Source organism: Peromyscus californicus, unplaced genomic scaffold, assembly GCF_007827085.1.
Source record: "Peromyscus californicus insignis strain IS unplaced genomic scaffold, ASM782708v3 Scaffold_5__1_contigs__length_169319896, whole genome shotgun sequence".
Classification (NCBI taxonomy): domain Eukaryota; kingdom Metazoa; phylum Chordata; class Mammalia; order Rodentia; family Cricetidae; genus Peromyscus; species Peromyscus californicus.
In genome coordinates this window covers 44,357,842-44,385,403 of record NW_026294573.1, presented here as the reverse complement: position 1 = coordinate 44,385,403, position 27,562 = coordinate 44,357,842, and the positions used below count along the sequence as shown (strand labels likewise).

At 40.4% G+C, this 27,562-nt stretch overlaps 1 protein-coding gene across 13 annotated transcripts; it reads left to right on the top strand.

Annotated features, from left to right (window-relative positions):
• Positions 1–37: 37 nt before the first annotated feature.
• On the top strand, positions 38–27,562 carry Ift25 (intraflagellar transport 25). Of its 13 annotated transcripts, none has more exons than XM_052715560.1 (7): positions 268–382; positions 1,149–1,225; positions 10,061–10,173; positions 22,017–22,123; positions 23,622–23,690; positions 25,728–25,771; positions 27,365–27,562. In XM_052715560.1, exons 3-7 carry the CDS (start codon positions 10,076–10,078, stop codon positions 27,476–27,478), a joined length of 432 nt encoding a protein of 143 aa, XP_052571520.1. In that variant the 5' UTR covers positions 268–382; positions 1,149–1,225; positions 10,061–10,075; the 3' UTR covers positions 27,479–27,562. The 13 variants fall into 13 exon arrangements, with proteins under 13 accessions (XP_052571526.1, XP_052571519.1, XP_052571533.1 ...); XM_052715565.1 differs by having other exon boundaries at positions 282–382; positions 1,149–1,172; XM_052715562.1 differs by lacking the exon at positions 268–382 and adding an exon at positions 527–615.

The following is a 27,562-nucleotide window of genomic DNA, read 5'->3' as shown; positions in this document are numbered from 1 at the left end:
GGGGAGGGTGGGAGGGGCGGGGCCGGGCCGGGCGTGCGCGTGCGTGCCCGCGCGGGGGGCGTGTCCCCTGAGACTTCTGCGGGCCCCCGAGGCGTCGCGGAGCCGGGTAAGGGTCGTCCCGAGGAAAGGAGCGCGAGCCAGCGAGCGAGGTGGCGCATCTGGGCGGGCCCAGTGCCGGGAGGAGGGCGGGGCGGAGCTGCGCCGGGCGCGCGCCTGGGAACTCCGCTGAGGCGGGGGCGGGGCGGGGCGGGGCGGGGCGGGGCCCGGGGCCCGGGGCCCGGGGCGCCGGGCGGGGATAGCGAGCGGACGGTCCCTCGGCGGAGCTACCCGAGGCCCAGGCGAGCGGGTCTGCGCTGCGTGTTGTTGGGCGGGCACCCGAGAGGTGGGAGTCTGGTGGCGAGGCGAGCAGAGGGATGCGAGCGGGAAGGGAGCGGTTGTGAGAGGATGCGCGGCAGGCGACCGCGGGTGGTGCGGCGACGTCACTGGGAGAGGGCAGTCTGACCAGGGCCTGGCCTCTCTCTGTCTCTCTCAGTCTTGGAGACCTAGGGCCCCTCCCCAAGAACCTTTTAGTGACCTGAAATGATGCTTTGACCCCCTCAAAAGGAAGAACAAAATGTAAGACATCATCAGCATCGTCCAAACTCAGTTATAGATCGTATTTCAAGTCGATGCGGGTGCATTTAGGCTATTTTAAATCATTTGGGTCTGGGGCTTGCCAGGAGGTGAGAGGACTGTGTCTGGGCCGCCGCTCTGGGAGACAGAGGATGACCATTTTTCAAATTTACACGGGAGTTACCAGTGGATGGCATAGGAAAGGATTTGGGGCGCGCCGATGTAAGAGCACCCAGAGCCAAGGGTGCTGGCCAACAAGAAAATCAGCCCAGGACTTGACCCAAAGGTTTTCTCAAAGAAGTACCAGAAATGGCCACACTGTGCACAGGAGAAGAAAACCTATGGCCCTGGTGAAGGATAAGGCACCCAGAGTCCCTGATTGTAGAACACAGAAAACCTGCATCTTGAAGCTATGGAAACATGTCTGCTGAGTGGTTTCATGGGTTAACTTGGGGTTGGCTTGCCTCTTTCTCATTAATTGCAACAAAAACTAAATGAAAACCCAATCTCTGCCCCCTTTCTTCCACGCCTAACAGGACATATACTGGTGGTTCTAGGAGGTACGAAATACGTTTGCTCTTTTCGTAGACATCTTAGATCATTTAGGAATGAGGTAAGAAAAGAACTGAGCATTTGAAGAGTACATGCTGTATCCCATTCATCTGCTATATACATCAGTTCGAGAACATTTCCCTAAATGTTAACTCTTATTTATTTATTTATTTTGAGAACAGGTCTCTTGCAGCCCAGGACGGCCTTAAACTCACTTCCAATCCTCCAGCCCCCACCTTCCCAGTATATGTGACATCATCCCTGACTTGTAATTCTCCCTTATACATTTTTATCCACATGAAATATGCATACTGCATTTGCCTGTTTTGAGACATTCACATTAATTCAGATAGCAAAAGTAGAATTAGAAAATACATTGCTTCTCGGCCTTTTGCTAAGATCAAGTGAAAATACACCACAAATTTGTTTGTCATCCTTTGCAGAGGCGTGCACCCTTAGTATATGCACTGCCAGAGGAGGCACTGTAACTTTTTTAAAAAATTGTTTATTTAGATTTTTATTACATTTATTTGTTTGTGTGTGCAGGGGAAGGGGGACATGCTCCTGAACTTTTTCTCTCCTCCAAACAGTATGGAACTTCATAATGTCCTTGAAAGGCTCTTCCTAGAACAATATTCTAGATGTGAATCACACTGGTGGCGCCCAGCTACTAGTTGTGTGTCCATTATCAGCTTGACAGGAAGCGAATTTCAAGTTGCAGATTATATTAATCTTTACTGGTGTAGTGCCTTGGCACTTAGTACAATCAGGCCCCTTGTTGGTTGGTGTTCAAAGAATTTGATGGAATATAGTACCTCTTTAACTTCTTAAATTGTGTTTTGTTTTGTTGGGGTGCTGGAGCACAAACCTGGGGCCTTGTGCTTGCCAGGAAGGCACTTTCCCATTGAGCCACACCCCCAGCCTAACTTTCAGTATAATCTAAAATAGCATTTTAAAATTTTACCTTTGGAGCAGTGTTGTCTTCTGTTGATTTTGTTGTGGACCAACCCAGTTAAATTTTAATACATCTAGATCAAGGGTTGTGAAGGGCCAAATAGTATTTTAGGCTTTATAGTCTGTGACAGCTACTTGGTTCTGCCACACATAGGCAGTCATAGACAATATGGAAATGGATGAGCATGACCTTGTACCAATGAAACTTTTTTCTAGCTTGTTCTCTCTCTCTCTTCCCCCCCCCTCCCCGCCTCCATTGAATCCAGGCTCATGAACATGCTAAGCACATGCTGTACAACTGAACTATGCCCCTGTCCTTCCGCCATTTCTTTTTGAGGGCCAGTTCTGTCATTCATCATGGAAGCTAACGTCTCAGCTTAGTGTTGTCTGCAGAGTTGATAAGCATACTTCTGATACCCTTAGTTAACAATGGTGTGGTCTTGGCCGGGCGGTGGTGGCGCACGCCTTTAATCCCAGCACTCGGGAGGCAGAGCCAGGCGGATCTCTGTGAGTTCGAGGCCAGCCTGGACTACCACGTGAGTTCCAGGAAAGGCGCAAAGCTACACAGAGAAACCCTGTCTCGAAAAACCAAAAAAAAAAAAAAAAAAAAAAACAATGGTGTGGTCTAAAATACCTTTACTTTATCCCATGGTGGGGGTGAGAGTATCTTACTCCATAGCTAGCTAGGTTCAATCCCTAGCACTCTAAAAGATAAATTTAAGTAGTACTAACTAGGATAATAATACAAATCTTCCACAAGTTCATTTTGTCTTGCTAATAATTATTCTCTGAGTATAGCTATTCAAAGAGTTATAAATAGTTTTTAAAAGCACTGTCACCCAGCCCGTATATCCTTGGTCCAAAATGTATCTCAAAAATATTTGTTATGTTGTTCAGAACAAACATGTTCCTAATTGATAGGAACTCCAAGAAAGAAAAAGAACTACTTTGGTGTAACTTGGTAGTTAATGTTATTATTACCTTCAATTCTACTTGTGGATACATTTTCAATTCTTAATAAATTATGAATTTGTAATTAATATCTAGGTCCATCAACATATATGTAGGAATTCTCTTATTTTCCTCCTCTTTAAGGATTAACAATATCCATCCAATACCAGTTCTCTGGTATCGATAGTATAAAGGTTATGGTAAGATTGGTCAAGAAAAATGCACACAGCAATGCTAGAACATGGTTTTCACAGTATAGCCATGGTTGTCAGTACTATTGGTATTATTTTTAAATTGTAATAGAAAGTGAACCAATCTAAAATCCAAGTGCTAATCTAAAACCCAAAAATAAATGAATTAAAAGTTATCAGTAATTAATATAAGGTCTACAAGATGCCTCAGCTGGGAAAGTGCTTGGTACATAACCCTGGACTATCTGAGTTTGGTACCCAAAACCTACATAAAGGTAGAAGGAGACAACTGATTTCTTCAAGTTGTCTTCTGACTTTCACAGGCACCATGAAGCTCCCACCAACATAAACATACATACACACTCAGTAATAATAATAAATAAAATTATTTTAAAATATTTAAATTATAAAAATTGATTTAAGAAGGTATAGAAATCCTGAATAGAACTAACAGATTTTGAAATAATAAAAAATTGCTCTAGAGCTGGGGTGGGTGATACACAGGCACACTCCTGTGATTCTATCACTAGGGAGGCTGAGGTAGGTGAATAACAGGTTTGAGGCCAGCACTGTAAACATAGTAAGGACTTAAACAAACAAACAACAACAATAAAACAGGCCCTACAAACCAGATATGGATCAAATACTGCCCCGAGGCGCGCCCCCCCCCCCCCAGTGTGTGCATATTACCAAACCTAGATAACATGTTAGGCAAGCACTCTCCTACTCAACTACTTCTCCATTCTCTAATAATCCCTACTCTACGTAAAATTGTTCCAATAACTAGAGAAAGAGCTTTCCAGCTCCTTATTTCCTTTGAAATATCATCCTAATCCCAGGGCTATAAAACTGATTACATGGCAAAAAATTCTAAACATGAAAGTAGCAAATCTTTGGATAAAAATAATGCATCTTGGACACGTAGACTTTTTTTTCTGGCCAGGACCTGGGGATACTGTAGCATTAGAAACATTTTATTTAGTTGATCACATTAATATTCTTAAGAAAAGCCATATGGGGGGTCTGGAGAGATGGCTCAGCATTTAAGAGCATTGGCTGCTCTTCCAGCGGTTCTGAGTTCAGTTGCCAGCACCCACATGATGACTTACAACCATCTATAATGGGATCTGATGCCCTGTTCTGGCATGTAGGTATCCATGCAGACAGAGCACTCATACCTAAAAAGGTACATAAATAATTTTTTTAAAAAGCCACATGGTCATCGTAATACATGAATTTGATAGAGTGCAATGCTTGTTCATTTAAAAGAAAAAGTTTAACAAACTAGTACAAAAAATTCTTGGAACAGTAAGTGATGTTTTACTAGATCAAACACAAATTTGACATTTAGTGTTAAAATGTGGTAAATACCCATTGTTTGGCTAAGAATAAGGAATTTTGAGTATTGTTTTTACAAAGATCTCCTTTACAGTAGCAGTAGAAACTATAGTGACCAAGAGTTAAAAAATCTAAGATGGGGTAAAGAGATGTTGATAAACTGTATAATATTTTAAGGACTTAAAAAGTCCTAAGTAAATGCAATTTATTCATAGAAGCATGCCAATTCTCTCCAATTTAATCCATAAATTTAATGGAATTGTTTCTACTAAGGTTCAAAGTATAGCACCAAACAAATTTTAAATGGCAAATAGAGGAACTTCCTTTGCTGAATATTATAATGTATACCTGTCAAGCATAGTGACACAGGCCTATAATCCTAGCACGTAAGAGGATAAATCAGGAGGATCAAGCATGCAAAGTCAGTGTGTACTACATAGCAAATTCAAAGCCAGCTCAGGCTATATAAAAAACCCTGTCTGGGAAGAAAGAAGAAAAACAAAGTATACTGTATTCTATCATTTGCTTTCAGTCTGTGTCTTTATAAAATTAGAGTGTGTCTCTTGAAAATATTATTTGATTTATTTTTAAATTCAGTCTAATCTAGTGTTTAATTTACTAATGGAAAAGGGGGAAATAATGTGTTTTTTGTTTAAATCTGTGTTCCTGCCTTCTTTCAATATAGTCAAGTATTTTTCTGGTATTGCCTTTTTATTCTTCTCTGTTGGCTTTTATCTTAGCCTGTTTTGTACTTCTATAACAAATTACTTGAAGCTGGGTAATTTGTAAAGAAAATAAGTTTATTTAATACTTTACAATACTTTGGAGGGCAAAGAACGTGCTAACATCTGCTTGGCTTGGGTGAGGACTTCATAGGTGATAGCATATAGGGGGAAGGAGAGGTCATAAGGCAAGAGAAGGAAGCAGGAGAGCAGGGATGGACCAGGCCTATTCACAGAAATGAATCACTCCTATAAAGCCCAACCTACTCTCTGAGACTACCATTAATAATCCCTTTAGGAAGCCTGTTGTGACCCATTCACCTTCCAGAGGTTTCATCTCTTAAAGGTCCCATCACCTTACAGTATAGTTATAGTAGAGACCAAACTTCCACCATGAACCAGAGAAGCCTTCTTTCTTTCTTTGTTGGTTTTCTCATTATTAGTTACTATACAATCCTAGGATTATGACATGCATCCTTAACATCCTAGTGTCTCTGTCTGTCTGTCTCTCTGTCTGTCTCTGGTTTTGCAGTGCTGAGATCTAACGCAAGGCATTGTGCATGCAAGGTCAGTGCTTTACCACTGAGCTGTATCCCCATCCCCTAGTCTATTTTGAATTAATATTATATTATTTCATGTTCAGTGTTAAGAATTTTACTAACATGATCTATAAATACACTTTCGTTACTTTCTTCTTGCTTTGTATTATTTATTGCCTTTGTTTTGTTTTTTATTTTTGATAAAGGTCTTGTATAGCCCATATTAATAGAAAGGTCTTGTAGAACACAGATTGGTGTCCAACTTGCTATACACTTGAGGATAAACTTGAACTCTACCCTCCTACCTCCACCCTGAGTACTTGAATTATAGGCGTATGCCACCACACCAGGCTCACATTTGCTGCTTCTGCATCTCTACTTTCCATTGCTATTATGTTTAGGCCACTCAGTAGATTGGGTCTTTTCTGTTGTTCTTGTTTTGATGCTGGGGATACAGCCCAGGACCTCTTGTGTATAAGGCAAGTACTCTATTACTAAGTCATGCCTGCAGCCCAGGTCAGTGGTCCTTTAAAGAAAACTTTAAGCTGTTAATAAGCTGTTCTGTTAACAGTGTATTTACCATCTCTAGTGCTTTTCATTTCTTCTCAAGATCTGGATCTAGCCTAGAAACATTTACTGTGATTTTAGTCTTGATTGGACTAAAAACGACCTACATTAGTCCAGTACCCTTCTGGAGATATCAGTCTTTCCAGAGACAAGTTATTGTGGTTTTTGCTCTGACCGCTTTTCTTTTTTTCAGCAATTGACTGATGTGCCTAAGTAGAATCTTCTATGTGTTTGTTCAACTTAAAGTTCAGAATTTCTTGGAGTTGTGAGTTTATAGTTTAGATTTGGGGAAAATTTCAGCCATATTTCTTCATAAAATTTTCCTACATTATTCAGTTTCCTCCTTCTAAGATACCAATTCCAATTGTGCATATTTTAGACTAGTTTGTTTTTACTTCATAAGTCTGATGCTCTGTTCACTTGTTTATTTTTTTTATTTTTTATTTATTTATTTTTTTGGTTTTTCAAGATAGGGTTTCTCTGTGTAGCTTTGCGCCTTTCCTGGGACTTGCTTGGTAGCCCAGGCTGGCCTCGAACTCACAGAGATCTGCCTGGCTCTGCCTCCCGAGTGCTGGGATTAAAGGCGTGCGCCACCACTGCCCGGCCTCACTTGTTTATTTTTTAAGTTAACTTATTTTCATTTTATGTGAATGGGTGTTTTTTTTTTTTTTTTTTTTTTTTTTTTGGTTTTTCGAGACAGGGTTTCTCTGTGTAGCTTTGCGCCTTTCCTGGATCTCGCGCTGTAGACCAGGCTGGCCTCGAACTCACAGAGATCCGCCTGCCTCTGCCTCCCGAGTGCTGGGATTAAAGGCGTGTGCCACCACCGCCCGGCGTGAATGGGTGTTTTGCTTGCATGTATGTCTGTATACTATATACATGAAGTGCCCTCAGAGGCCAGAAGAGGGCATCAGACCCTTTGAAACTGGAGTTCAGATGGTAGTTAGCTACCACAAGAGTGCTGGGAACTGAACCTGGATCCTCTACAAGAGCAGCTATTAACCACTGAGCCATCTCTCCAGCATCCTTCACTTATTTTTTAAAATATTTATTTTTGTTTATGTATGTGTGTTTCTGGGTGCATGCCATATGTATGTGGGTGCTTGTGGAGACCAGAAAAGAGTGATCAGATCTCCTTCCACTGTGTGTTCTGGGGATTGAACTCACATCAGGTGTGACTGGAAGCACCTTTACTGACTGAGCCATCTTGCCAGTCCCACTGATCTTTGCTTAATACTAAATCCTATGTGATGTTAAGTAACATTTTTTAAAAAACTTTAGATAACTGTATTTTTCAATTCCTGAATTTCTGTGTTGTTCCTTTTGAGTTTTCATTTGTCTTGTAAATTTGTTTTTTAATCCATTTTCTCCATGTCTTTCTAAATTATTTAGCAGGTTTGTAGTTACCTTTGTATTGTCTGATATAAATTAGCACACGGGTCGCTCCAGGACCTGAGTCATCTGTTGAGCTGTTTCTAATCTTATTTGATGTAGTGTCTCAGCAGAAGGTAGAGTAAGTAGATAAGTCCCCCCTGGGGAGTTCACATCTTTTCCTTTGTCTGGGAGCTGGGCTCAGAGACAAATCAGTTCTTCTGCTGGGTTAGACCCCGTTGCAATTTTAAATGTTCAGTTAACTTCTGGTTTCAAATAACTAAGTAGTAAGCTTAATTTCTCCTTCATTGGGTTTGTCTCTTATGTACCCTAAACCAAAGAAACCTTTCTTTGCTTTTCAGCTAGCACCAGCTTCCTGTGAAGCTTCACGAGGGCTTGTTTCTTTGATCTCATCTCAGGTGACGTGTGGGGGCTGTGCTGCAGCTGTTCCTAATTGTACTTAACAGTGCTGCATGTGACAGTGATAAATTCACAGACATAAGGAGAGAGAGACGCCAGATACCAACAAGCCTGCACAAGATTCCATGTACATGAAATGTAGACAAATTGATCGACAGTATTAGAAATAGGACCACTCTCCTAGTGGGGAGGAAGGAGAGGTAGCCTCAGGAAGGGATGAGGAAGACTTCTCACAAGCCCTAGTATTTCCTTACCCTGATGTGTTGGCTTTGTAAAGCTTTATTGAATATATGTTTGTGATTTGGTCCCTTTTTTTTGCATGTTATAGTTGGGTAGGCAACTCTTGCATCAAAACCAAAGCCCAAGCCATAAACCAAGCATGGCGAAGCACATCTATAGTCCTAGCAGTCAGGAGGTTGAGGCAGGAGGATTAGAGTTTGAGCTAATAGTGAGAACCTGCTTCAAAAACAAATTTAAAAAGAAAAATCAATCATGGATTGGGAGAAGACATTTATAAAGATACATGTAACAGGCTTTGTATCTAGAATATGATTTAAGTTTTTTTTTTCTTGTGTGTGTGCCTGCAGGTGTGTGCACACAAAAAGTCAGAAAAGGGATTAGATTTCCAGGAGCTGAACTTCAGGTAGTTGTAGGCTGCCCCATGTGAGTGCTAGGAACTGAACTCTGATCCCTAGAACCCTTGGGAAAAAGCCAGATATGGTGGTATGGGCTGTTCTGCTGGGCACTGGCGAAGTACCAGTGAGAGCCCCTCAGAGGAGGCAAATGGTATTCCTGTGCTTGTCTTCTGGTACTCCCACGCATACACACAGCTGTCTGGCTACTTCGTATCTATCTGCGTCACCATCCGAACAGGGTGGTGACAGAGGATAAGATCTGAGAGGATCTGTTGCCACCATAGTGGAGCTCAACAAGGTTTCTTCAGCAGAGATGGGTTTAAGTCTCTGACCAGGTGACTAGTTCAGAATTTTACAATAAGGGTATCACTTTCCTTATTTCATGCTCCTATTCAGAAAATGATAGCTGCTGCTGTTGTTACGGGTCCCTGTAGTTTTAGCTATTGGAGAGACTGAGGGAGGGGGATCACATGAGCCTGGGGGTTCTTGAGGACAGCATGGCTAGTTAAGCAAAACTCTCATCTCAAAAACGCAACCAAAGGTAGCGTGCCAGATTGTAAAGGAGCCTGGTTTGGTGGGCAGACCTGAAACCCCAACTCTCAGGGAGTAGACAGAAGAGAATCCTAAGTATGAGTGACCTTGTCTCCTCCCAAAGGAAAAAAATTAAAAATACAGCCAGGTGTGGTGGCTCATACCTATAATCCTAGCACTTGGGAGGCTGAGGTGAGAAGATTACTGTAAGTTCTAGGGCAGCCTGGGCTACAGAGTGACCCAGTCTCAAAGTAAACATTACCCGCAAAGTAAACATTCTTTGATGCTTGGATTGATAAGGGTGTAGAAACTCACTAAATACCTATATTTACTCTCCCAATGTTTTTTAAAATTCATAAATAGTAAAAAAAAACCTCAATAATTTCTGTCACCATAGCTTGTTAACTATCTCTGTATAATAACTGAGGGTTTTAATTTTAGAAACAGAATAATGATGTCAGTTCAAGTAGTCAAAGACATTTTGTGAAGACTAGAAGTGGGAATGATCGTATTTTATAGGTCATCCAGGAGAGGGCCATCGTTTGCAGGAACCAGTGTGCAAGTCCCTCCCACGTGTGGAATAGCTTGTTGTTAAACTGTGTGCTAGGCAACAGCCTTGCTTTCTCTTCTGTTGAGAATGGAGAGTTGGCTTTTTCACTATATTTTTATAAACATTTCAGGTTAAAGGCTTTGAGATGAAGAAGACCGATCTCTGTTCGAGCACGGAAGGGACTGAGGTGATTCTTGCTACCTCGAGTGATGAAAAGCACCCACCTGAGAATATCATCGATGGGTAGGAGTGGCTGTTCCTCCCGTTCTACTTCCAGGCTTAGTGTCAGAGAAGGGAGCCTATTCTATAACAACGGGCACTATCAGGTGGTGTAATAAATACTTAGTGAGCTAGATGACTTCATAGTGTCTATTTGTGGAGTCATTCTTTAGCTAATCCAGTTGTGAAGATTTAAGGTTTTTTTTTGGTTTTTCGAGACAGGGTTTCTCTGTGTAGCTTTGCGCCTTTCCTGGATCTCGCGCTGTAGACCAGGCTGGCCTCGAACTCACAGAGATCCGCCTGGCTCTGCCTCCCGAGTGCTGAGATTAAAGGCGTGCACCACCACCGCCAGGCTATTTTTAAGGTTTTTAATCCTTAACAATTCTTAGACTTTTGGGCAAACAGATTCAGTTTTTTTTTTTTCAATTTATTATCTTTTTCAGTGATGGAAATTGAACCCAGGGCCCTCCGAGGGTAGACAAGTACTCTACCATCATGCTGTTCCCACGGCTTTTTTCCTGTTTGTGCCCCCCCTTTTTTTTTTGCGTTTTCTAAGACAAGGTCTTACTGTGTAACCTAAATTTGTCTTAAACTCAAAATTCTCCCGTCTCAGCCTCCAGTGTCCAGGAGTATAGTTGTGTTCCACCATTCCTAGTTTGCAAAAAGGTGTGTGTGTGTGTGTGTTTTAAATTTTATTTGTTTTTATTTTATTTGTACTGATGTTTTGCATATATGTATGCATATGTACCACATGTGTGCAATGTTCAAGGACAGAAGAGGGTGTCAGATCTCCTAGACTGGAGTTACAGATGTGAGTTACAGTTGTGAACTGCTGTGTAGGTGCTAGGAACCAAACCCAGGTCCTCTGCAAGAGCAGCTAATGAGCTTCACTGCTGAGACATCCTCCAGCCCGTAAATAGATTTTTAAAAGTGATTTACTGAGACAGAAGCCCAAGACTAAACTTCATTCTATGGAAGAATAAATTTTAATATCTGATGTTGGTTTAATTCCAGATTTCTTGGAAATATATAAACGTTGTTACTTCGTGTATATTGCCTGTCTAAGTAGCGTCTTTGCTGAGCTGAATGCTTCATGACTTGCCCGTCCTGCTGTGGCCGGACTTTCTTGGCCCACCAGCCGGCAAATAATAACTCAGAGACTTATTACTAATTGTGAAAGCTTGGCCTTAGCTTAGACTTTTTCCCAACTAGCTCTTATAACTTAAATTAATGTTCGTATTAATCTACGTTCTGCCACATGGTGTTGCCTTTCTTCCATTCTCCGGTTTCCTCTCTGTGTCTCGCTGGTGAATTTGAGAGCCTCCGCCTCAATTTCTCCTCTCAGTTTCTCTCTCTCTGCCCAGAGGTCCCACATATTCTCTTCTGCCATGTAGCTCTTTATTAAACCAATCAGAAGGTGCCTCAGGCAGAGACACATTTTTTACAGTGTACACAAATATTCTGAAGCATCCTGTGTTGTGTGCTTCATTCCAGTTTACACATTCCAGTTTACACATGCCAGCGCTAGAGCTTATTCTGGGTAGAAGTCAGTAGTATTCTCAGACCTTTAATGCCAAGAAAAAGTGACTAATGGAGAACACACCTTTTATTTATTAATTTTAAAATTTTGTTTTATATGCCGGGCGGTGGTGGCGCACGCCTTTAATCCCAGCACTCGGAGGCAGAGGCAGGTGGATCTCTGTGAGTTCGAGGCCAGCCTGGACTACCAAGTGAGTCCCAGGAAAGGCGCAAAGCTACACAGAAAAACCCTGTCTCGAAAAACCAAAAAAAAAAAAAAAAAATTTGTTTTATATGTGGGTGTTTTACCTGCACATATGTCTGTGTACCAGATGTGTGGAGTGCCTGGAGAAGCCAGAAGAGGATGTCAGATCCCCTTGACTGGAGTTACAGACCATTGTGAGCCACCTTGTGGATGCTGGGTCTTCTGGGAGAGTAGCCAGTACTCTTTACCTCTGAGCCATCTCTCTATTCTGAGAACACCTCTTTTAAATAGTTCTGGCTTATTATTCTCCTAAATCCTCTCAAGGTGTATACTTAGCCAGTTTGACTGGTGGAATCATACCATTTTAGAGCTGAAAGGATCTATTAGATTATCTTTATTTTAGACTTGTTGGAAGACAGCTGTACACATTTAACACTGGTTTTAATTATGGAGGCAGAGCCAGTTGTAAGATGGAGATGTTGTGAGTCTCCACAGTATATTGTGCTTGACAAGATCTCAACAATCAGACCTCTTCCTTCAAGGTCAGTTGCTACTCCTTTCTAGCACCTTTTCCCTCAGGTGGGGTTATTCATGTCTTTGCTAGGCTCCAGGAGCATTTGGTTTAAGTCTCTGTTATGAAATTGTATGATTTGATTTGTTTCATTTTTTTGTAATTTTTTTTGTCTGTAATATTAGTGCTCTCTCTCAGCTGTGAATTCTTGGAAATCGGCCTGTGTTTTGTTTACCTTTGACTCTGCAGCATCTTGAACTGTTTGTTGAACTAATGTTGGAAAGCATGAGAGTGTAATTTATACACATGCAAACATATATAAATGTATACACACATACTTGTGACTGCAAATTTGTATAGGGTTTTACAGTTTGGGAAGTGATAAACACATATAAAAACTACTTTCAACTGGGCTTGGTGTCTCATACCTCTAATCTTATGGTACTGGGAGACTGAGGCAGGAGGAGAAGTGCCTTGAATTCAAGGCTTGCCTGGACTGTATAGTGAGGCCCTGTCGAAAATAAAGGGGGTGGGAGGGCTGATAAGATGTCTCAGGTTAAGAGTGCTTGCTGCTCTTGGAGAGGACTAGAGTTTTGTCTTAGCACCCATGTTAGATGACTCATGACCTCCTGTAACTCCAGCTCCAAGGGATCCAACATCCTTTTCTAACCTCTGTGGGCAACTGTTTGGGCATGTAGTATAAACACACAAACTTATGCACATACACATAGAGTAAATAAACCTTTTTTTAAAAAGGTATTCTCAACCTCATTTTAAAGATGAACAAAAAGGCCGGGCGGTGGTGGCGCACGCCTTTAATCCCAGCACTCGGGAGGCAGAGCCAGGCGGATCTCTGTGAGTTCGAGGCCAGCCTGGTCTCCAAAGCGAGTTCCAGGAAAGGCGCAAAGCTACACAGAGAAACCCTGTCTCGAAAAACCAAAAAAAAAACAAAAAAAAAAAAAACAAAAAAAAAAAAAAAAAAAAGATGAACAAAAAGATTACCAAAGGTAAAACAATTTGTTAAAAAAAAAAATGGGAGGAGGGAGGAGGGGGTTCTGTGGATAGCATGAGGAATAAGTAGAAAATTTCTTAACAAAGAAAAATTAAAAAAAAATAAATTAGCCGGGCGGTGGTGGCGCACGCCTTTAATCCCAGCACTCGGGAAGCAGAGGCAGGTGGATCTCTGTGAGTTCGAGGTCAGCCTGGGCTACCAAGTGAGTCCCAGGAAAGGCGCAAAGCTACACAGAGAAACCCTGTCTCGAAAAAACAAAACAAAACAAAAAAAATTTAAAAAAAATCACACAGATAGACAAATGATAGAATCAACTAATACGCGTGCCTTCTGACTCCCAACTAAAGGTTCTGTATGACTCAGACTTAAGACTTGAATTGAAAACTTAGTACCTGCCATCGCCTATGTCTCATAGTTTTCCTTTGTTTTATATTTCCCATGAAATTGTTATTTATACCAATGACTTGCTATAGAAAAATTAGTTACATACATACACAGAACTGCAGAGATTTGTCTTAAGTTGTTCATTTAGAATAGAGGTCTTTCCAGAAACACTCCTCACTTTAATTGGAGATAGATAGTTTTTTAAGGCAAGATCAACTTATCATGCCCCCCCTTTAAAGCTTTAAAAACATATGTTATGTGTATGAGTATTTGCCTGCATGCATGTCTGGTGCCATGGAGGCCAAAAGAGGGCATCGGATCCCCTGAAATCTGAGTTATAGGCAGTTGTGAGCTGCCGTGGGAGTGCTAGGAATTGAACCTAGGTCCTCTGAATGAAGAATCAGTGCTCTTAACTGCTGAGCCATCTCTCCAGCCCCAGAGATTTTTAATCTGTATGGTTCTAGCAATCACTAACAGGCTTTATATAGTAGATATTAAAATTATTTTCTGCTGAAAGATTGTTTTATCTAAATGGAAATAGCTACAGAGTTACTTGGAGAAAGTGATGCTGTAAATTTATCCCTACAGTGGGGATTATCTTATGCCAATGGTGAATACTTTAACTTTCCTTAACAAGTTAGTTGTACTGTTTTTTGGTGGCTATTTAGTTTTTGTTTGTTTGTTTGTTTGTTTGTTTGAGATGGAGTCTCTTGTAATCAGGCTGACATGGAACCCACTATGTAGCCAAAAATGACCTTGAGCTCCTGATCTTTCTGCCTCTATTCCCCCAATCCTGGGATTATACTTGGCCAGAAAGAAGGGTTAAAGTGAATGTATTTATTTCCTCTTGACCCTGCCTTTGTCCTCTGTACTTACTATGGCAGTGGAAAAGGAGAAAAGAAACTCCCCAGAGAAATAACAGAGCGGGGTGTGAGATGTCTCAGCACTTGGAAGGCTGAGACAGGAGTGCTTCAGTGAAGCTGGAGGCCAGCCCGGGCAATTTAGCAAAATACTGTCTCAAATTTTAAAAAACGGGAAAAAAAACCCCAAAAACTAGAACTATAATGGTAGATCCCTGCACAAGTGTGATCTGTGTTTGGTGCCCAATACATGCTTATTCACCCCACACCCTGAGGAAGAAGTGGTCTTTTTTGCATAGTACAGTTAAATGTTATAGTTGAATCATACCAATGGAATCATACATATTGTGGTTTGAGGGTTTTTTTTTGTTTTTGTTTTGTTTAAAGCGGGATGACACTAGCTGAAGCGGTTGATTGTGTATCTCAGGCTGGCCTCAAACCCATAGCAATCCTCCTGCCTTAGCCTTCCAAATGCTAAGAGTTAGAGGTATACATGTGCATCATCATGCCTATCTCATATGAGATCTATTGTTTATTGGTTTTGGTGTGTGTGTGTGTGTGTGTGTGTGTGTGTGTGTGTGTGTGTGTGTGTGTGTTTAATTTATGGGTATGGGTATTTTGCCTGTATACCCAATGTGTGCCTGGTACCCACAGAGGCCAGAAGAGGGTGTCAGATCCCCTGGCACTAAAGTTACAGATGGTTGTGGGCCACCATATAAGTACTGGGAATCCAAGTCAGGTCCATTGTAAGAGCAGCCAGTACTCTTAACCTCTGAGCCATCCCTCCAGCCCCCTTTTTAATGTTTTTATGACCAAGTCTAAGTGTGGAGTTGACTGGCCTGGAATTCTTGGTGTAAATCTGGCTGGCCTTGAACTTGCCAGGATCCTTCTGTCTTAGCATGAGCCACCACACTCTGCTAGCATGGGGACTGTTGTGATGCTTCTTTCACTTACATGATTTTAAGGTTCCTGTATCTTGTAGTACATATTACTATTTAATTTTTTATTGTCAAACAATATTCACTTATGTTGCTAGAGCACGTAGTATTTATGCATTTTAAATAGATAGACATTGTTTCTACTTTTCTAATTTTATTTAAAAAACAAAACCCACCAGCTTAGGACCAAGGAGATGGCTCTGCAGGTGAAGACACTGCTGAACAAGCCACACGACAGCAGACTTGTTTACCAGAGAGAGCTCATCAGCAGTGCAGTGTCTGACAGACACTGAAAGAGAGGCGGAAACAGACATTAAAAAAAAAAAAAAACCTGTCAACCTAGAATTCTTTCTCTGCTAAACTTACTTCCAAAGTAAAGATAATTTATTTGTTACAGGTAAACTTACATGACAGAAAGTATTAAATCAAGTTTTCAGTTTGAAGAGGTATAATACCAGAAAAAAACTTTATGTAATGTGCTAGAAATAAAAAGATATTTGGGTAACTCTGTTTTTCTGAGTTTTTTTGAGAGATAGCTAATCACTTAGTGATTAAAAACATTATATTATGGAATTTATTACACATGTAAAGTATATTACTGTAGCACAAACATGAAGTTCTGAGTGATTTGATTATCACAAGGCTCTCTCTTTTTTCCGCTTTTTCACATGGTTGAGTATATGGTGTATATGGTGGTTTGAATGAGAAAGGCCCCCTTATGCTCATATCTTTGAAAACATGGTCCCCAGTTGGTGGAACTGTTTGAGAAGGATTAGGAGGTGTGGCTTTGTTGGTGGTATATCACTATGGGTAAGCTTTAAGGTTTCAAAAGCTCATGCCATTGCCCGTTAGCTCTCTCTGCCTCCTGCTTGCAGATAAGGATGTAAGCTTTCATCTGCTCCAGCGCCGTGCATAACTGCCTGCTACCATGCTTCCTGACATGATTGATGCTAATAGCTAACCCTCTAGAACTGTGAGCCCCCAATTTTTTTATAAGTTGCCTTAGTCACAGTGTTTTATCAGAGCAATTGAAAAGCAACTAAGACAGTGTATATGTGTTTGTGTGTGTGTTTCTCTCTGTATGTACATGTATGTGGAGGCCTGAGGTTGATATCCAGAATCTTCCTCTATTGATTGCCCTTCCCCCTTATTCATTAAGGCAGGGTTTCCCAGTGAAATCCAGAGCTCCCCAGTGATAAGGCCAGTCTTGCTAGCCAGCTTGCTTTGGGCATCCCTTGGCTCCACCTTCCTAGGCTGGAATTATAGGGGAGCTTCTGTGTTTACCTGGAGAGCCAAACTTTGTCTTGTCTTTCTTGCTTCCATGGCAAGATTTTAACTGCTGATTCATCTCCCCAGTCCAGCAGGTTTCTTCTATATTAACTTTGACAGTAACCATGATAACACTTTTAAAATAAACAAAAGAAAGAGCTACTCTGATGTCATCGTATGTGCCTGTAATCCTGCCACTTGAGGACCCTAGGTGTGCATGATGACTCTGCAAACCTTTAATCCCAGCACTCTAGAGGCAGAGGCAGGTGGCTCTGTCTGAGTTCAAGGCCAACTTGGTCTACAGAGTCATTTCCATGCCAGCCAGGAATAATACAGTGAGATCCTGTCTTTAAAGGAAAAAAGCTTTTTCCTTATGGCTGTTGCTATGTCACCCAGACTGAGGAAGACCCAGAAGACTTCTTGGCCATGACTGTATCAGTCAGCATTAGAAGCAGCCAGGAGGTCAGGGTAACACTGACAGCATGCATCCCCACAGGATCAACTTTGACAAGTACCATTCAGGTGACTTTGGGGAAGTTGGTATGAAACATTATCACTTAGAAAGAACCAGAGCTTCTGCCCAACTATCAACCTGGATAAACTGTGAACATTGGTCAGTAAGCAGATGTGGTAAGCTGCCAAAAACAAGACCAGAGCTAGGTCAATCACTGATGTAGTATGATCCTGATACCACAAAGTTCTGTGGAAGAGAAAGTTCCCTAAGCAGGCTGTCATTGTGAAAGCCAGATGCTTCAGAGGAAGAGCTGAGGAGATTAAGGGTGTTGGGAGTTTCTGTGTCCTGATGACTTGAAGCCACAGAGGGAGATTAATTAAATGCTAACATTCTTTAAAACAAAAACCCCTGCATAGATGCCAGTGAGATGGCTCAGCAGATAAAGGCATTTGCCACCGAGCATAGTAACCTGAGTTCAGTTCTTTAGACCTACATGGTGAAGGAAAGTTGATGCCTGAAAGTTGTTCATTCCCCTTACCCTTCCCACGTGTACCATGGATTGCACATACAGGTATATATACACACAAAAGAAACTATAATAAAAAATTATAAATGTGAATAGGTTGAAAGTGAGTAAATAAAAAACTATCTTCTTGAATGAGGCTTAGCTACATTCGTAATAAAGTAGAAAATAAGATTTCTAGGAATAAAAAGGCTATTTTATACTGTTAGAGGGTCAATTCCTTAGGACGTTACAAATATATATATATATATGGGGAAACTGAAAGATGAACGAAAGATGGATAATTTAACACTCTTCTATCAATAAAGCTAGAACAAAACATGAGTCAATAGAGATTCAGATGATCTGAACAATGCTATCAGTTATCTTCATTAATTGATTTGAAATACTGTCATCAATGGTGGTATCTGAGACAAGTGCACATTGAATTTCCCTGAAGTGTACTGGAAAATAAGTCCCATCAACCTCAGAAGACTGAAGTCATGAGGAAAGTGTTCTTAGCTGGGAGTGCTAGCTCACACCTGCAATCTTAGTATCCAGAAGGCCTCTGGGCGGCTACATAGTAAGGCCCTGTCTGAAAGAAGTTAAAAAATAAAACCAATGTAAATATTCAACTGGGGAATCTAGGAAAAGGAACAAATTAAACCCAAAGAAAGTAGAAGAAAGTATAACAGGGCTGGGATGTCACTCAGTTGGTAGACTGCTTGTCTAGCATGCATGAAGCCTTAAGTATTATCTCCAGCTCTGATCTATAATTTTAGTGCTCAGGAGGTGAGACAGGAGACTCCTAAATTCAAGGCCAGCAAAGCTGCATATACAGACTCCGTTTCAACAAGCAAACAAATACAGAAAGCATAAATACTCGGTACTAAAAAGAAAGAAACCATATTAATAGAGAGTCTGAAAGAATAGCCATTACATTGTAAATAACAAAATTAAGGAAATAAATTTAACAACTTAGAGGAAAGGGACAAGCCTTAAGTAATTTAAACTGTAAAAATAACACAGGGTTGGGCTGGAGAGATGGCTCAATAGTTAAGAACGCTGGCTGTTCTTGCAGTTTCCTGGTTCAGTTGCCAGCACCCATGTTGCAGCTCACAGCAGTTTGTAACTCCAGTTCCAGGAGATCCGATGCCCCCTTCTGGCCTCTATGGGCACTGTGTGCACATGGTATACAGATACACATGCAGGAAAACACCCATACACGTAAAATAAAATGTAAAAATTAAATGATACAAGGTGAAGTAGAAAACTTGAACACACACCTACCCATTATAGAAACTATCAAATACTCAAAGAAGAAATATCAATATTTTACAAATCCTTTTAAAAATAAACAAAGCTAGAGTATAGCTCAGTGATAGAGTGCTTGCCTATCATGTTTTAGGAATCAATCCTCAACAGATGGGAGGGGGGGATTTCCTATTATCCTATTATCAAAACCAGACAGAGCATTACAAGAAAGAATATTGAAGACCAGTGTTCTTTCTGAAAGTAAATTGAAAGTTTTTAATAAAATATTTTAAATTGAATTGAATGTAGTAGCACATTCTTACAATCCTCACACTGGAGAGGCTGAGGCGGGAGCATCATGAGTTCCAGGCTGAGGCCAGCCTAATCTTTGTAGCAAGACCCTGTGTCAACCAAACAAAGACAAAAACATGAAAACCCCAAAAATGGAATCCAAAAAGTGTAGTTTACCCTGGGAATACAAGACTGATCCATGCATAATATCACAGGAATACAAGGTGAAATATAGAATAATTCACCATATTAGTAGAATGAGCACATGTCTGTAACCCCAGCATTGGGGAGGTAAAGGCAAGATCAGAAGTACAAGGCTAGTCTCGGCTACATAATGAGTTTGGGGGTAGCCTAGGCTATATGCATGATATCCTGGAAAGAAAAATCCTATATCAAGAAAGACAGAAAAGCATTTGACAAAATCTGTTGTTCATTTTGGTGTCTGGTCTCAACACCCTAAGAGAAGAGGGTCTCTCAGTCTGATAAAGACACTTTTCAGCTCAGTGGTCAAACTGGAACTACTTTCCCCCTAAGATTGGAAAAGTCCTTGCTGGTTCTGTCTTCTGGCGATCTCAGTGAGTACAGTAAGATAAAAAGAGACATGAAAGGGAGAGAAATGAGAAACAGTAACACTGTCTGTTCACAGATGATGTGAAAAACCCCAAAGAATCTACAAAACAAAACAAAAAACTGGTCATGATGGCAAAAGCCTATTCCAAGCACTTGAGAAGCTGAGGTAGGAGCATAAAGACCAAGCTGGGCTTCACAGTTAAACCCTGTCTCAACCCCCTGACTCAAAAGAAAAAAAGTGGGGGTGTGGATTAATAGAGCTAGTAAGTAAACTCAGTGGATACAAAAATCAAGGAATTATTAAAATCAATTGTATTGCTGTGTGTTAATTGGAAGTAAAACTGTAAATTTCACTTACAGAAGCTGGAGGCGTAGCTTAGGTGGTAGAGTGCTTGCCTGCATGCATGAAGCCCAGGGTTAGTTCCCAGAATGGTGTAAACTGAGTGTGGTGGTGCATACATGTACTCTTAGCACTTGGGAGGTAGAGAGATGTAGAAGCAGGAGGATGAACAGTTCAAGGTCATCCTCAGCTACATAGCAAGTTTCAGGCCATCCTGAGCAACCTAGTGAAACCTTGCTTCAAAAAGACAGTACAAGTACTGGGCAGTGATGGTGCACGCATTTAATCCCATCACTCAGGAGGCAGAGACAGGCAGATAGCTGTGAGTACGAGGCTAGCCTGGTCTAGAGAGTGAGTTCCAGGGACAGCTAGGGCTACACAGAGAAACTCCATCTTGGGTCAGTGGGGAAGCAGAGACAGAACAAGCTAAGGGTGAAGCTCAGCAGTACAACCCTTGCCTATAGCACATACATTCACTCCACAGCACTGAAAAAAAAAAAAAACCTGCAACGAATGAATAATGTAATGTTCATTGCATACACCATTGCATGGTCCATGATAGAAATCAAAGCAGTTGTTGGCTAAGGGCATGGAAAAATTGTCTAGAAGAAAGACAAGGGAATTTTTGGAGTCATGGGAATGTTCTCTACCCTCATTGTGGGTATTGGTTACCTTAGTGAATAAGTTACATGAGAATATACATTTATCAAAACTCATTACACTTAAACTTCATTGTATTTAACTTTTACTCCCCAAGAAAGGAAGAAAAGGATTATATTGTTTAAAATAGAAATGATTATTCCTATAGCCAATGCCATACCTGCAACAGGCGATTTCATATATGGTATTGACTATAGAAATTATATTCATGTAACGTGTGTGTGTGTGTATGAGACTTGAAACTTCATGTTTTTTTTCTAGCAAACATTGTTCATATACTATAGGTCCCCAACTATAATAGTTACTAGGAACATAAAAATAAAGAAAGATTGGGTCTGGAGAGATGGCTCAGAGGTTAAGAGAACTGGCTGTTCTTCCAGAGGTCCTGAGTTCAGTTCCAGCAACCACATGATGGCTCACAACTATCTATAGTGAGAGCTGATGCCTTCTTCTGGTGTGCAGGCATGCATGCAGACAGAGCACTGTATACATAATAAATAAATCTTTTTTTTAAAAAAGATCATGTTAAAAATAAAGAAAGGCAAGTGTCTGGGTCCATAGGAGCCATAAAAGCACAAGAGATACATGTCTAGGGTAGGAACGGATGCTATGAGGCAAGTGGAAAGCACAGAGGACATGATTGTCATCTGCTGGAGCTGGAGAAGGGACCATTAACTTTTGCAAGAGGAAGAAGGGCTTTGGGGTCAAGAGAACTCATTAAGTTAGATATAGAAGCATGAGTCTACATGATGTGTTTGAGAGTTGTAAGCAGCTTGCTGTGGCAGCAGTAATGGGATGACGTCGTGATGGGAGGCAATATACTTTAATGATGGAACTAAAGAGGTTGGGTTTATAGGCAATAGGGGACTGCTGAAGGCTTTTAGATGGAAGGAACATCAGTTCTGCTGCAGCATTTTAGAAGAGAATATCTATTAGGAGTAAAAAGAGGGTACTAAAGTTGGGGAGATTATAGACAGAACCAAGTTAGAAAGGGATTGTAAAATAAGACAGTAGCTGTTTCTAATATGTATTCATTAGAACATTATGATTACATTTTTATATCTGCCTATTCCTTTTATTCCTTTAAAATTAACATTAGGAATCCAGAAACCTTTTGGACCACCACGGGCATGTTTCCCCAGGAGTTCATTATTTGTTTTCACAAACATGTAAAGATTGAAAAGCTTGTGATCCAAAGTTATTTAGGTAAGCAAGTCACACATTAATTTTGTATTATTTTCCCACAGGCAGAGGACGCATGTCAACTTTTGGCCAAAAAACTAGTTTTTCTTTATAGCATGGACCTAGTTTTATTGCTGAAATGGGAGGTAGAGAGTATGGGTTAACTGCCCTCAGCACAATTAGCCTCTCTTAAACTGTAAATTTGAAGCCCTTCCAAAGCACATCATAATTTCCATGCAGTTTACTATGGGAGAGTCTTTGGCAGAGATTCTATTAGGAATGTACGAAGCTGGCTTGCCAGGATACTAGATTCTGTGACATCTTCATCCTAGGTTCATTTAGCCTGTAGTTCTCGGATTCTTTCGGTAAATCTGATAACCCCAATTATTCCCATTGGATAGTTTCGCTTCTTCTATTGCTAATGACGTTTTCTGGGGATTAAGAGTGGACTCTCCCCTCAGAACATCAAGTCCTATCTGTGATAAAATGTATTAGACAGAAAGAATCATGGCAGGAAACAGAATAGATCCCAGATGTTTCAAATGAAGAAACTTTATTACTAGATCTACTTATAAAATTCTGGCCTGGGATGCAGGAATGAATAAAGGATAATGGCTCTCAGAAACTAGCTACAGTAGGGAGCCACGGCTATCCTGGGACAAGGAAAGGAAAGGAAAGTGTTACCAGATCCCATGGAGATTTGGGGACTGTACAGAGGGGCCTGGCTATCAGAAGCTATATAGTCTTGAAGGGACAGGACCACTCTCAAAGACTTGGCATGAAGCAGGACAGAGTGTAGATAAAATATTCTGCCCTCCAATCTTCTGGTGCTTTCCAGAAGCTAGTCGGTAAGTTAGTCTAGAAGATATAATCTATAGAAGCCAGCCCCTCCAGAATAGGACAGAGAAAGGGAAGGATGGTTCTGGGAGGTCACATGGAAACAATGGAGGAAAGCCTGTGCATAAAGAAGATCTCTGCATGCTTGTTATGCTTCTGCCATGAATTATGGAGGCTCTAGAGCCAGACAGGCCTCATCTGTGAACTCTTGTTCTGCATTTACTAGCTTTAGTCCATTGGACACCTTGCCTGGCTTCTGTAAGCCTGTGTCCTTATCAGGAAAGTGGGTTAATAATACCTTTCTCATAAAGACTTCAGCCAAGAGAGAATGAACATACCTGACTCAAAACATGTTCTCCATAAAGGCTTATGACCAGGCTACTAGAAATATAACCAGTATATAAATGCTCCAGATAATAACCAGATTCAGAAAAGCTCTATTAGATTTGTGCTCTGTAGTGTTAAACACTGCCAAGATTGCCTTATACAGTGTTACATTTTGCCATAGGGACTTATGGAAAAACAGTTGTAGCTTCCAGGATTTGTTATTCCTGGTCCTAGCACTTTGTGTAGTACCCATCAATCTATGGTAGTCAAGTAGCAGGGAAAAGAAGAACAGAAACAACAAAATAGAATTCAATAGCTAATTAACATCTTTATTTATTCTGTCTATTTATAATGGCAGTGCGGACCTTGAGGATCGAAAAGACCACGTCTAAAGAGCCATTCGATTTTGAGCAGTGGGTTGAAAAGGGTAGGTATGTTGCCAACATTGTTCTGAGCATGAGTAGATGCCTGGCCTCTGACTCTGCTGTTGGTCCACCTGCATTTTGGTAAATAAAAGGTAATTTTAATGATTCTTTAACACAGGTAAGGCCTAGAAAAACACACATTTTGTAGTCTTCTTCATTTATTGTTTATATAACGATTCACATTTTCAAAATTTAGGTTATCAAAAATAGAGAAGACACATTTAAGGCTTTTGAGAACTAGTGGCTTATATATTGACAAGCAAACAAATATTAGTTTTGTACCTTTCCTTCCTGATTAATGATACTGTTTAAATATCAGCTGAGCTGGGCATGGTAGCACACGTCCTCAATCCCACAATTCAGAAAGCAGAGGCAGGGGGAATCTCTGAGTTTGAGGCCACCTTGATCTACATAGATCTTTCTAGGATAGCCAACGTGACATAGTGAGTCTCTTTTAAAAAAAAAGTTCCTTTTGATAAACATCATCAGCTAAATTGCTATCCTCCATTTAAGCACAAACATACCTAATGACCTCATGTGTCTATCTCCTTTTCTTAGCAAATACTGTGAAAACAGTAGAATAAAAACATGTAAAACTTTAGGGAGAAAAGAAAACATCAGCCTAGTGAACCAGCCAAATGTAGATCAATAGGTATTATTGCCAGAGGGACAGCCATAAATTCTGGAACACAGAAGATTAGATTGTAACCAAGTAATACCAAGAAGTAAGCTAATTTATTACATGGAACCCCAGGAAGGCCTAGAATTTGAGAGCAGCAGGTGATGTAGAAAGTATGAATGAGACTAGTTCATAATTGGTTTCTTATTTTAGCAGTGTGCTATTCATCTAGTTAGACCAGGAAGTTGATAATGGTTTAAGAAACCTAGATTTCTACTTACCACAATATAACTTAACTTATAAATAAATAGAGAGCATAAACATATTATAATTCCAGAAAAAAACCAAGCTACATGTAAAAAAACAAGTATTTATTTAACGTGTATGGATGTTTTGTCTACATGTATATCTGTGCACCACATCCATGCCTAGTGTCCACAGAAGCCAGAAGGTAGGCATCAGATCCCCTGGGACTGTAATTATAGACAGTTGTGAGCTGCTATGTGGGTTCTGGAAACTGAACCCAGGTCCTCTAGAAGAATAGTCAGTGTTCTTAACCACTGAGCCATCTCTGAAGCCTCCCACCCTCCACCTCCTACCACCAATTTCTATATAGGTTTTTATTCTATATGTAGCTTAGGCTGGTCTGGAGCTTATTATAATCAGTCCTGCCTCAGTCTCCTGAGTGCTGGGATTCCGGGTGTGTACTACAATACCAGGCTAGACGGTGGAAAACATTTACTGCTGGGGAGCATACCTAGAGAGGAAGGCACAGGGAAACAGGGGACAATAGTTCTCTATTATCTAAGGAAGGCATTAAGAAGCAGAAAAAAAGGCTCCAGGATCTTGCTTTCCATAGTCTTCCCCTTTGGTCCTGGGTAGCTTTTGAAATTCTGTACATTATTTGGTATAAATTAATGTCAAAAGGTGTTATTATATTAACTAAATAGTTGATATTTCTGAAAGAATACTCAATATAATTAACTCATGGCTAAATAAATGATTCCAGTAATATGTTATTAAATTTGAGTACCAGGAGAGATGATGTCACAGGCCGTTCTACATCACAGTGAAATTTTCCTGTGGGAAAAATGGCTCCTTACATAAAAATCTGAAATTGCTATTAAGAACTTGGTCAATAAAAGGGGCAGGGGCTTCTGCATTTTATCAATTCTTGCTTTATATTTCTTTAGTATTTATACTTGCATTGTCTTTTGTTTATACTCACTAGAGGTATTTTATAGCTCATTAGTTTTTTTAAAGTCATATGTCTTAAATCAACCCCCAAATAATGATAATTCCTTTAAATCTGGCCGTAACTTATAGTTTGCCAAATAATCACATTTTGCTGGGCACAAATTTCCATAGCTATCCTTATATATTTGAACCTTAATGTATTTCTATTAAATTTGTGTTTTAGATTTAGTACACACAGAAGGGCAGCTTCAAAATGAAGAAATTGTGGTGAGTGAACATACCCTGTAGGGATAAGATTATCTTTAGTGAGCCCAATTTAAATTTTAAACTTTCCTAATATGAATTATTCATGATGAATATCCTCATGGTATTAGCAGTTCTTTGCCTATTTAACTATTAGAGATTATTCTCAATGATATTATTAGCTAAATGTATTATTAATTAGGCTCTTTTTTTTTCAACCAATCCTGGAGAAAGTGGCTACATGGATACAACAATTGAATTCATTTATTTGTTTTATTTTGCTCAATCATTTATTTTTAAAGTATTTACTTTTTTCATTTGATTCTTTAGGCTGTTTAGAATGGGAGACTAAAAGGGTTGAGATGTCAAAGATGGATGTTAATTACGCGTGAAAGGACAAGAGAGGTTTAGATAAGGGAACTAGAGCATAGGATCAGCAACAAATAAGCCAGAGAGAGCTGAAGTGGAAAGAGAACCCGTGTTTTCTGACCGCATTCCATTGGGCTCTCCTTGTCAAGTGGAGTGAATGCCCACTGACGGATGGAAGCTGCTGCTTCATCAGGACTCCTCTGTCTCTGCTAGTTTGGCATGCCCTCGTTAAACAAACAGGAACTAGTAAAACACTCCAAGTGTGTTTAGGTGCCAGTGTTGGTGTACAGCTGCTCTTCAGGAGGCAGAATGGGAGGCTGGATGCCATTCACACTTTTATTATTGTCATAGCAGATCGACTCCATTCATTCTTCTACTGCTAACCATAGACCTCAGATAGTTACAACAAAAATGTGTAGAAAACCTTACATCATCTTTTTAAACTTAATATTGTATTCCAAGCTTTATAATTATGTTTTAAGGTACTGTGTATGTATTTACATACATTTAAGCTAATATATTTTTCTGTCATTACAAGTAATTCAAAGCGAACATTAATATATGCTCTAGGCATTATGACCTTCACGTTTTTTTCTAGGATTAAATTTCATGGAATGGAATTGCTGGGTACAAGAGTATATATATTTTATGGCTTTTTACATATATTGCCAAATTGGTTTCTAGGGAAATTATATAAATGTGAAAGTATAGTCATGCTTCAGGATAGTATATTTCCAAAGCATCACTAACTGACAGAAACTGCTTAGTATGAATAGTACTTTAGAAAGACACTTGTAAAACAGAGTTGCTCAGCAATGTACATTTGTAGTTTATAGTCCTTCCACTGTTTTTCATAAAACCGTGAGTGATAGATACCATGCTGAATCACTCCCAGACAACTACTAGACAAAGCTGGCTTGTCTTCTGAACACGATTATATTTTGTTATATGTTAGAAAGCTACTCTTCAGGCTGGGCAGTGGTGGCGTACACCTTTAATCCCAGCACTTGGGAGGCAGAGCCAGGCGGATTTCTGTGAGTTCGAGGCCAGCCTGGGCTACAGCTCGAGATCCAGGAAAGGTGCAAAGCTACACAGAGAAACCCTGTCTCGGGGGGCGGGGGGGGGGGGGGGGGGACACGACACGACGACAAAGTTACTCTTCATCAAAGCCATTGTTCTGCCAATTGCCTGTTAATAGTTTGCAAGGATTGCTAAAAGCATTAATATTGATTTTTTTCCTCCTTACAGGCACGAGATGGCTACGCCACTTTCTTGAGATTCATCATTGTTTCAGCCTTCGATCATTTTGCATCTGTGCATAGCATTTCTGCGGAGGGACTAACAGTCTCAAATCTTCCTTAGTAATTACAGCAAAATGCTCTGAACTACTTTTAAAATATATTTATAGAAACACAAAGTTGTCTTTGATTAAAGAGATTTGTATCA

Excerpts from the sequence above, each read along its gene's own strand:
- Ift25 (XM_052715566.1), top strand. The coding sequence starts at position 10,076 with ATGAAGAAGACCGATCTCTGTTCGAGCACGGAAGGGACTGAGGTGATT. Across the intron at positions 10,174-22,016 it reads CCTGAGAATATCATCGATGG|GAATCCAGAAACCTTTTGGA; the intron begins GTAGGAGTGGCT and ends AATTAACATTAG. Across the intron at positions 22,124-23,621 it reads TGTGATCCAAAGTTATTTAG|TGCGGACCTTGAGGATCGAA; the intron begins GTAAGCAAGTCA and ends TTATAATGGCAG.